This window comes from Schistocerca nitens, chromosome 7 (genome assembly GCF_023898315.1).
Source record: "Schistocerca nitens isolate TAMUIC-IGC-003100 chromosome 7, iqSchNite1.1, whole genome shotgun sequence".
NCBI classification, from domain to species: domain Eukaryota; kingdom Metazoa; phylum Arthropoda; class Insecta; order Orthoptera; family Acrididae; genus Schistocerca; species Schistocerca nitens.
In genome coordinates this window covers 392,603,507-392,615,681 of record NC_064620.1, presented here as the reverse complement: position 1 = coordinate 392,615,681, position 12,175 = coordinate 392,603,507, and the positions used below count along the sequence as shown (strand labels likewise).

At 37.1% G+C, this 12,175-nt stretch overlaps 1 protein-coding gene across 1 annotated transcript in view; it reads left to right on the top strand.

Annotated features, from left to right (window-relative positions):
* The window catches only part of LOC126195380 (low-density lipoprotein receptor-related protein 1), an 818,691-nt gene that overhangs the window by 592,769 nt on the left and 213,747 nt on the right, over positions 1-12,175 (top strand). Inside the window, exons 33-34 of the mRNA XM_049933960.1 lie at positions 3,913-4,044; positions 6,073-6,353. Of these exons, the coding sequence (XP_049789917.1) occupies positions 3,913-4,044; positions 6,073-6,353 (413 nt within the window). The remainder of the gene's footprint in view (positions 1-3,912; positions 4,045-6,072; positions 6,354-12,175) is intronic.

The window sequence follows — 12,175 nt, the reverse complement described above, 5'->3', positions numbered from 1 at the left end:
AAGATTGCAAATTTTTCCATCTCATTATGAGAGACTGATAACATATTACATTGACATTAGTAAAAACATGTTAGTTTGCATCTGATGTGCTCTTGTACTATATTTCTGTAAGTATAGTGATAGTTCTACTTGAATACAATATGTGTAGGTATGGACATGTGTATGAGAAGCTTCTTAAATGTCCTGTGTATTTTTCATAATTCGTTTGAGACTCTGTCAAAAATTTGCTGCAGAATTCTAGAACATATTTAGAGTTTGATCATAATAAATATCTCAGAGACTGAAAAACTTATGTCCATGAATGAGCATTGTTTTTTGAAAGCATTGCTTGTGTGAAACTCAAGCTTGCCCTTTTCTCACATGATATAGAGTGAACTGTGGATGAAGGGCATAGGCAGATTCCATACTTCTAAATTTCCAAAAAGCATTTGACATGGTATCCCAGTGCAGACTGTTAATGAAGATATGACCATACAGAATAGATACACAGATGTGCGAGAGGCTGCAAACTTCTTAAGTAATAGGACCCAGTATGTTGTCCTCAATGGCAAGTGTTCATCAGAGAGAAGCGTATCATCAGGAGTGCCCCAGGGGAGCGTGATAGAATATTGCTATATTTTTTATATGCATAAATTATCTGGCAGACAGGGTGGGCAGGAATCTGTGGTTGTTTGCTGATGGTGCTGTGGAGACAAAATTTCTGGTTGGTATGATGAATGGCAGCCAGCTCTAAATGTAGAAAAATGTAATGAATGCAGATGTATAGGAAAAACAAATCCATATATTTGGATACAGCATTAGTAGTGTCCTGCCTGATGTAATCATGTCATACAAATATCTGGACATAACACTGCAAAGCGAAATGGAATAGCATGTGAAGATTGTGATTCAGAAGATGAATTGTCGGCTTGGGTTTATTGGCAGAATTTTAGGAAAGTGTGGTTCATCTGTAAAGGAGGCTGCATATAGGACACTAGTATGACCTATTCTTGAGTACAGCTTAAGTGTTTGGGATCCACACTATGTCAGATTAAAGGGAGACATCGAAGCAGTTCAGAGGCAGCCTGCTAGAGTTGTTACTGGTAGGTTCGAACAACATGCAAGTGCTACGGAGATGCTTAGGAACTCACCCTGGATGGAAGACGACATTCTTTTCAAGGAACACTGTTGGGAAAATTGAGAGGACCAGCATTTGAAGCTTACTGCATAATGGTCCTGCTCCTGCTAACATACATTTTGCATAAAGGCCACAAAGGTAAGATACAAGAAATTAGGGCTCATACGGAGGCGTACAGACTTGCCCCTTGCTATGCCTGCGAGTGGAACAGGAAAGGACAAAACTAGGACTGATACAGGATACCCTTTGCCACACACAATATAGTGGTTTGTGGAGTATGTATTTAGATGTATATGCAACAATATTTGTGAAAAGGAAAGTTGCCACTCACCATATAGCGAAGATACTGAGTCACAGATGGGCACAACAAAAAGACTGCCACAAGTATAACTTTCGGCCAGTAAGGCCTTCGTCAAAATTAGATGACAAACACACACATACACACTCATGCAAACGCAACTCACACACACATTGATAGATGTATATGTAGACATAGATGTAGAAGCAAATATGAAGTATATCTTTTTGAGTTGTGATCCACTGGCATACTGTCTATGTTATTATTTTCTTAGTTTAAAAATAGTCAAGTTGTAACAGCCATACCTGTCTACTTTATAATTTCTTTTGTTTTCAAGGCCTCTCTTCCACAGTCACAGTTTTAAAGTAATATTGGCATTATCTGGTCTTTTGAAATTTTAATAAAGCCTTATTTGGACCAGAAACATTTCGTTTTAATTAATGCGTCTTCAGTGGTCAGTAGGAGCCACAAAATAGACCACTGAAGATGCTTTCAAACAGCAAAACATATCTGGTCCAATTAAGTTTTTATTACAGTTGCAAAAGGCAGAATAGATCCTGTATTATTTCACGTAATTTCTTTTGAGATTTACTCTGAAGCACCAAAGAAACTGATATAGGCATGCATATTCAAATACAGAGATACGAAAACAGGCAGAATGTGGCACTGTGGTTGGCAAACCCTTTATAAGTCAACAAGTGTCTGGCACAGTTGTTAGATCAGTTACTGCTGCTACAATTGCAGGATGAGACGCTTAAAGTAGTAAATGAGTATTGCTATTTGGGGAGCAAAATAACTGATGATCGAAGTAGAGAGGATATAAAAAAGTAGATTGGCAATGGCAAGGAAAGGGTTTCTGAAGAAGAGAAATTTGTTAACATCGAGTATAGATTTAAGTGTCAGGAAGTTGTTTCTGAAAGTATTTGCATGGAGTGTAGCCATGTATGGAAGTGAAACATGGACGATAAATAATTTAGACAAGAAGAGAATAGAAGCTTTCGAAATGTGGTGCTACAGAAGAATGCTGAAGATTAGATGGGTAGATCACATAACTAATGCAGAGGTAATGAATAGAATTGGAGAGAAGAGGAATTTGTGGCACAACTTGACTAGAAGAAGGGATCGGTTGGTAGGGCATATTCTGAGGCATCAAGGGATCACCAATTTAGCATTGGAGGGCAGCGTGGAGGGTAAAAATCACAGAGGGATACCAAGAGATGAATACACTAAACAGATACAGAAGTATGTAGGTTGCAGTAGGTACTGGGAGATGAAGAACCTTGCAAAGGATAGAGTAACATGGAGAGCTGCATCAAACCAGTCTCTAGACTGAAGACGAGAACAACAACAAAGATTAAAGTGAGTTTGAATGTGGTGTTACAGTTGGCACACAAGTGATGGACCACAGCATCTTGGAGTTAGTGATGAAGTGGGGATTTTCCTATATGATCATTTCATGAGTTTACTGTGAATATCAGGAATCCAGTAAAACATCAAATCTCCGACACATTGTGGCCGGAAAAAGATCCTGCAAGAACGGGACCAACGACAACTGAAGAGAATCATTCAACATGACAGAAGTGCAATCCTTCTGCAGATTGCTGCAGATTTCCATGCTGGGCCATCAACAAGCATCAGCGTGTGAACCATTCAACGAAAAATCATCGATATGGGCTTTTGGAGCCAAAGGCCCACTTGTGTACCCTTGATGACTGTACGACACAAAACTTTACGTCTCACCTGGGCTCGTCAACACTGACATTGAACTGTTGATGACTGGAAACATGTTGCCTCATCAATCCATGTGAGATGCCTTGCAACATGCTATTCAGAAGAGATCTCCACCCCCTTGTAGTACTACTTCAGACATTAGTCGAGTCCATGCCACATCTTGTTGCGGCACTTCTGCATGCTCATAGTGGCCCTACAAGATATTAGGCAAATCTTCCAGTTTCTTTGGCTCTTCAGTGTAGATATGTTCAAAATTTAATGATGCTATTAGTACTGCACAGGGAATTTTATTAGGGTCTTTACTTCAAACTGTGGTCATTCCTCTATTTTGTTTCAATTTTTACTTCCTCCAACCACTCAAATAATAATTTGATTTCTTCCACCATCTTGTTCATCTTTTTATCTAACTGAGATGACCGGTTAAGTATTCCCAGTGACCACATTTCCTTTATGTCTACCAGAAAACTATTTCAGCAAACAGCCTTTTGGTTCTGTACTCATGTGACAGTTTAAAATACATAATGGACAATTGCTTAAAATGTACATAGTGTTGACTGGTGCCTTTGGCCCACTTATTGTGACATTGTTGCTCCTAAGTGGTTAAAGTGTCTCATGATGATGTAAAAACTGAAACCAGTGATGAAGTAACAATAAAATGCTATCCATATTGTTCAGTACTATTCCATGATTAGTATCTGAAGACATTTTGTAACAAAACATTTTTGAGGGCGTTTGTTTACAGTTAATAATTTTTCAATTTTCACAGCTGAAGATTACCTGTACTGGGCTGACAGTGACCATGGAACAGTTACAAGAATCCGTCGTGATGGCACAGGCAGAGAAGAAGTTGTGGAACACTTTGAATCTATTGAGAATATTCCTATTGACTGGATATCAGGTAAGCTGTTTTAATCAGCATTTACAACTTTATCTAATTTTATGATTCACTTTATAAAACTATTAGTTGTGTGGATTTGTTTCTGCTTTTCTGAAAGATGCCATATACGAGTTCATTAAATAACAGTTCTTCAGAAAAGAATTTTTATTTATAGATTTAAATAGTATTTCTTTCCTAACTGAAGATGTATTGTAGTCAGTATTTTGTGCACTGAAATAGTGACTATGGTAAAAATTTTCTGAGCAAAAAGTGTAATGCTATACTAATAATTTAGCTTCTGTAAGCTTGAGTTTACTATTTACAAAAAGAGAACTTGGTGCAGCACTGTTGTGGATTCATTGCAGCCCCTTAAACTTCATAGATTTCAAACCAGCAGTAATAAGAATTTTGATCTGCAGATACTAAGAGAAAAGAGTCATGGATTTATAGACAATTGGATATAAAGGCTCATGCCCTGTTAAATGTTGTACAAATGGGTGAAAGATAATTATGGAGAAGAATAAAGAGAGAGAGAGAGAGAGAGAATAATTCAGTCGGACTGGAGTGGAGGTGCTGCGGAAGAAAAGTGTGCACAGTTGCACAGTATTTGTAAATGTTTTCGTTGTTATTGTAGTATCAAGCCATTTAAATAAAGTCGGAAAATCATAGGTTTCATTAAGTAGCATAAAAAATTACACTTACAAAAAGGCAATGCCGATACCAGGTTTTAGAACCTAAGGCTTTCTCATCTACAAAAGAAGAAACTACATGGCAGGTGAGAGAATCTCTGGTTTGAAACCTAGTTTTTGCATCCTCTGTATCTGAGTGAGTGTGTGTGTGTGTGTGTAAATTTGGTGCAGATTGGTCAGTGTAAGTTTCATCCTATTTGTAAAGAAGTGAGAGCAAAGGTTGAGAATATTGGACTGAAGCAATACAATAGCCAGCACATATTTGGTGATCTAGATAGTTCATTGGTGTTTTAAGTCAGTTGAGTTTGAAACATATATGAAGGCTATTGATTATTCATGACACCAAAGCTATTCAAGAAACAGAATATTTTTAATGCAAGATAATCTCCTGATAAGTAGATGGATGACTCACAATGGAGATCAGTAAAGTTTTCCCAAAGCATCATAACCAAAGGTAAGACCATACTCAGTTTGAAATCATTTAGTTGCTATTGGGAACTGTCATTATTATACTCTCTATAGAGTTATAATGACAGTCAAGATAGACACAGACAATCAGGTACTGTCATCCCAATGAAGGCACTCACTGAAGCTAAAAGGCCTGATAAGTCTTAAGCTAAGGTGACTTAGTTTTGCTACTTACTTTTCTAAAGTTGTGTATTGAACACTTAGCAAGTTTATTGAAACAGTGAGCACTTATCAAGTGGCATCAGGAGGAATTTCTATCTGTTCTTCATAACAGAACCTACCTAAACATTCAAGTTTTTAGAATTTTGTTGAGGCATTCATCACATGTTTTTGTGACACTCCACACCTGTTTAGAGTTTATTGTTCTGGTACTTTCCTGCACTTTTTCTTCTCCAGCTTTTTTTTCAGTATCCTAAAATGCAAAATGCTCTTGGAAGGCTCAAGGCTTTATGTTTAATCATGTGCATTGTATTAAATAATCTTAAATCATTCAGAAACAGGCTAAGAATAAATTATTCAGTAGTAAAAATTCTTGGAATATAGAAAGTTTTCACTCAAATAATTTTGTTCTGCCTTATTTTTTATAATTGGGTGTTTCTCTTATGAATAGTAATTTTAAAAATGGAGAATAGCTACATGAAAGTGTACTGTTTTGGAACAATTGTTGTTAAACAATTTTTTCACAACTTTTTGTTTTTGCAATTGCTTCTTGACAATGTTTAGCTACCACAATCTGTAAATCCACACTCTATCATGACACTCCTGTTCTCTCTCTCTCTCTTTTATATGTATTTTCAGATAACACTGTGTTTCATTGTCTCTTTTAAGACATTTGCTCTTGGTGATTGCCCTCTCTTTTACTGGTAATACAAGTTATTCCCTTTGGTTTTAGGTTTGGCAGTTGACTGGATTGGCAAAAACCTTTACTGGACTGATCCAAAATTCAATATAATTGAAGTGGCCCGACTAAATGGCTCATGTCGCTATGTTTTGATAAATGGAAATCTGTCAAGGCCAGCAGCCATTGCTGTTGACCCAGTTGCAGGATTCCTTTTCTGGAGTGATATAGGCAAAGAACCAAGATTGGAACGTTCCAGACTTGATGGTTCTGATCGAACAATTCTCTTAAATGACACTACCATCCATGTCAACGATATTGCTATTGATTATCAGGTGTGTTAATGTGTTCTGTTATGTATTTTGGTTTATGAATTGGAATAGTTCTTCTGTAAGTAGTTGCTAACAGTTGCTACAATAAGACTAACAGTTATTAGCTTTTTGAAGAAGGAGTCAAATCACTACATTACCAAGAATAAATAAAATAAGAAGTAGGTGATTTTTAGGTCCTCAGATCAGTAAGTTGTCCACTTATGAAGGCTTCTTTGAGGAGCTGTCTGAAGAGGCATCTTTTCAAATAGCAATATCCTCTTCATACTATCTTGTTAATTATTCTACATAATATCTGAGAAACATGCAAACCTCATAGGCCAACAGTTAATCAACTTATTATAATGTAGTTACTTCTTTCGTTCATAAGCTCTGTCATGTATTCAAAGGGTCTATAATAAGATAATTACAACCTGCTATTTTAAAATATTTGGAGGATTATGTCTTTAGCTTATAAAGCAAATTTAAGAGAAATGTCCAATATTCTTACAAGAGATACTACTGGTCAAACCTGGCATAAAAAGTCGTGTAAACATATGTGTGAAAACAAATAGTTGTTGAACTCGGAGCTAATGTGCTTTAGTCAAGATTTGACAATACTGAATGGTGTGGGCTGTCTTCCTGTTGGTGTTAATCACACATTTCTTATTGTGTGTGTTTCTCTCTGTGTTTAGTTCTGTAACTGTTATTGTGTTATCATAGCTCTTAACAAATGTCTCATACTTCAGGCATTCCATATCTATTGTTACGAGATGTGCTGCCCTCAGAACAAGATTAGTGTTTCTGTGGAGGGTGAACAAAGTAAACTGTGAAATGGAGTCCTATTATTTCATGTGGGAAATGACAGGCATGGTATTCTGCTGTGGTTTAGCTAATGGCATTGATTAATAGTCACATTCCATACATCCCTAACAGCATCCACTATATCACATTCCATCTGAAGGAATTTTTGGCATATTCGAGTGACTTGCAGACACCTGCTTATTCACAAAAGCACAAGGGATCATGATAGCCTTTGCACAGTTTGCAAGTCACATATGATGGAGTAAGTGTTGCATTAAGTAGAAGAAATTCGTGAAGCAAGTCTGTAAAGAATTTGAGTTGCTGAAGATGCAAACCACATTCTTGTGGTTGGTCAGTTCTGTAAGGGCAGACATTTTATTCATGTCAAATCATGTATGGGCAATTCAGATCCCTCAAGCAATCATAAGTACAAAGCATCAGGTTCGATTTATTTTAAATGTGTATGCAGGAATTGTAGGCGAAAGATTCATAAGGCCACACAGTTTACCAAACAAATTAACATGTGCTGGTTGTAACCAATTTCTGTGTGACAGATTGCTCACACTATTGGTGGAACACTATCCTTGCAGAAAGACAACTGATGTGGTTTGTCCACAGTGGGGGTACCACCTCATTCTCTACACCTCATATGGCAGTTACTAATGTATTTACACAAATCTGATGCACAATCAAATGTATTATGCACCCCAATTTTAGAAATTAAAATCATTAATAAAGAGCTTGTTGGCACATCACTGGTATGCTACATTTATTTTACACAACAGTCAAAACAACAACAATTTTTGGTGACCTATTGTTAAGTGACAAAGTCATAAAACAATGCCCAACTTGGTTACCTACATGGCATGCAAACAAACCTGCTGTAATTTTCAGGCATTACACATTTTTATTCAAAATGTCACCATTACTAATGTCCTCTGAGGAGTCTGCATCAGAAACAGATTCATTTCCTCTTTCCGCATCATCCTCGGTGTTATTCCAGAGTACACCATCTACACTGCCATCTAGGGAATTTAAAATACAACATTTCTTGAATGATTTTATGACCATTGGTGCTTTTATGCTTTTCCAGGCAGCTGAAACTCATTATGCAAGAATGTGGGGTGCAGCATGCTTAATTTTTCATGTCGGTGTCAGTTCATGGTTTGGTTTGCAAAGCCATTTGTTGCACTGTTCCTGACCATAACCTTTAAAAGGTTTATTTGTACTAATGCCTGGGGATTCTAACACAGAAGTCATTCCTCCAGAAATAATAACAAGATCATTGGGTAGGCTGTGGATCTTGTTTTTTACATTGTCAGGGAGATGTCCATGAAATGCATAAAGATAAAGCATTGGTGGTAATTTGGAAAGCCTACGAGGATGGAGTTCCCATATGTTTCAGAGCAAGTCAATCATTAAAGTTTCAGTCATCCATACCCTCCTTGGATTTCGAAAAATGGCATCATCAGGGAGCAGTTTTTGGAGGTCTTGAGGCTTATTTTCTGCTTGAAGATTAAGAAATTGGAAAGTTTGCAGCATCTGCTGTGACTGCCAGCATTACAGTTAAGCAGTGTTTTCACTCCCTGATATTTTGACAGCAACTTGTTATGTCTCCTTCACATCAGTCATGTAATTATGTAGAATATCAAATCAAATTGGCAGCTTATCGACATTGCCTATTTGGTCCATCGAAAAAAATCTTCTCTTTCCAGTGTTTTCTCAAAACCCTGTGGAAGCTTTTGGCATACTGTCTGTACAGCATCGTAGAAATAAGCCTGCCCATTTCATAAAGTGATCAACCCATCCGTGTCTAGCCTTAAACTCTTACCTTGGTATATTAAGAACTACAGCCACCTCTTTTGCTTTGTTTCTTATGGTGTCGCTGGTCATAGGTTTCCCATTCTTCCTCCTTTCATAGACAAATTTCGAAACTTTTACTTCAACATCGGGATGTATTCCTTTGTGAGGGCCAGTGAATTTTTTTCTAGTAGCAGCAGTTGCAAATTATATCAATTTCCGTATCTCCCATAAGTGGACGTTACCCTTAGCTACATTGAACTCTTGTCCCACCCTCCTGTTAGCATTTTTTATATAAAGAATTACTTTACATTTGAAAGTAGCATCATGCAATGTTCTCTGCTTGCCTTTGATTTTGTGACACCTTATATAAGCACACTATGCAGTATAAGCCAGTGGTAATGTAACAAAGTTGAAAATCACAACAATGCATTGTGATGTAAGGAACAACACCTAAATTTCAATAATGTTGCTGATGAACAATAGATTCAAGTTTGTACTCAATCTAATGCACCATTGAATCTTATGTGCACCCCAGTTTTGAATACTGGAAGAAAAAAAAAAAAAAAAAAAAAAAAAAAAAAAAAAAAAAAAAAACATTTAATGAGCAATGTTCTGGTCTCACTATTCATCTGACCATAATCCTGTAAGATTTCAAGCTGTGGGGACATTTCAAGACTTTTATATATTCCACAACCATCAACAAAATGTACACATTATCAGAGCATGTGTTCCATGCATGTAACCAAATCCATGGGCAGCCAGGTGTTTTTGCACAAGTTCTTGGTTCCTTGAGGAGGAGCAGTAAAAGATAGGCAAGAATGAGTGATAACCTCAATGAACACATTTTGTAGTGTCAACAGAGAGATGGCTATCATAAAACAAAAAGGCGCATTTGTTTCCAGATGTGTGTATAGGACTTTTTTGTCTGATTTTGTTCAGTACTATCTCCTCTAATAATATGAAATACTTATTTTTCAATACCCTTTATATCACTTAGATTTCTCTGAATAATCTTTAAGGATGTTTATTGAATAGAAATCATGAACAATGAACAGCTGCAGCAGTTTGACATCCACTGTTGGATAAGGGCCACCTCTAGACTTTTACAAGTATTACAGCCTGTCACTCTTGCATATTTTCTGATGTCATCCACCCACCTTCTACTATGTTGTTGTTTCAGTCTTTTCTTATTTCTTGGAATCTAGCAGAGAACTGCTTTGGTGCTTTTATCATACATTTACCTGAGTGCAAATCCTGCCCATTCGTTTTCATTTATATTAAAAACCTAATGTCTTTCCTTACAGGCTATTCCCAGATGTATTTTGCTTGTTTTCCTGTTTCTCCTAGCAGTTGCAACACACACCTCATTACTCACTGGTTTTCACATTCAGATTTCTTGCCACACTGTTACAAACCAAAACCAGTAATTTATACGTTTTTAAACTTTACATTCAGACACAATGGAAGCCTAGTTATGAAAACCTCAGTTATTTTACCAAAAGCACTGAAAGGTCTGTTTTATTCCTGTATTGATTTCTTACGTTGTCCATCAAATTATTGTATTCAGCTGTGCAAAATGCACTAACTTGTCAGCCAGTTATATGACATTGTTAATTTCTTTTCAATATATTGATTATACATTATTTTAGTCTTATTGTAATTGACTTTCAGACTTGCTCTATTCATTTCTTCGATTCATTGTTGAAGTTTATCTGAACCAGAGGCAAACAGTACACAACATAAAAACAGAGGTGGTTCATGTATGTTCCATTTCCTTGTATTCCTTTTTATCAATGTGAGTTTTATGGATTTTGTTAAAACAGGGCCAAAATTCTGTCTTGAAATACATGAATCCCATACAAAGTAGTAATTCACATTCATTGCTCCATTTTCTAATTTCATTCATGATTTGCAAAGGGTTCATTGTGTTAAATTCACTTCTAAAGCCAGCTTGTTCCTTCCCTAATTGAAATCTAATGTGTATTTTGTACTATTGTTGATGGCCTTTACGTATATCTTGTACATAACAGGGAGGAGGCTGGTAAGTCTATTGCTTTTCATGTCTTATCTGTCTCCCTTCTTGTGAAGAAGAATAATTAAAGACTTCTGGTTCAGGGAAATTGTCTTCTTTTGCAAACATTCTGTGAAAATTTTTGCTAGTTCCTTTGATATTACAGCCCCCTCTCTCTCCACTCCCATAATTTCTTTTGAAACACCATCATCTCAAGGTACCTTCCCTTTAGTACTATATAAAAGGAACTACCAAAATTTTCCATAGAATGATTACGAAAGAAGACAATTTCTCCAAACTGAGACCCTCTACTTATTCTCCTTCACAAGAAGGGAGACAGACGACATCCACACATTGGTTCAAATGGCTCTGAGCACTATGGGACTTAACTTCTAGTCCCCTAGAACTTAGGACTACTTAAACCTAACTAACCTAAGGACATCACACACATCCATGCCCGAGGCAGGATTCGAACCTGCGACTGTAGTCGTTGCACGGTTCCAGACTGTAGCGCCTAGAACCACTCGGCCACTCCGGCCGGCCATCATCCACACATTAACTGCATTTGTAAATAAACATGTGGTCTCTCTTGAGCTATGCAGTTTTAGTGTGGCATTTAACTGTATCCTCTTTGACCTCTTACTAGCCAAACTACAGTATTATGGAGTAAGTAATACAACATTAGAAATAATTAATTGTTTCCTAAATAACATGGAGGCTGAAGGAATGATTTAGGTTCCCTTCTACACCACTAAGGGGCATACATTCTTGAGCAGTGTGCTAATTATGGAAGATAATAAATAATGGGGTATGGTGGAAGAGCCATGTGAGCTGGTTCTAAGATATTATTCCCAAAGGCTTAACAACTACAGTAAAATTTAATGAGTTAATATCTCTTAATCAAGGAACCCTCACCCAGGGTGGAGTCTCTGGACAGGGTGTACTATGAATGGCTTACAGCCTTTGTTCAGTGTCATCTGGTGGCACTGGAAAACCTGCTTCAGTGGCATGCTTGGCGGCAAAGAGGGTGCTAAAATGGCCGGGGATGGAATCATAATAAACCACCTGGTACTCCTGGCACACAGTGCACTATTTACGCCACACTGCATACAATATTCCAAGTGCTGATGATGAAACAGGTGTCTATCATCAGGCTTTGTATGCTTTGTATACCCGTAGTCAATAGAACCACCTCAAGGGGACCCAGCTTGGGAAGGCGATGTGGAAAAAT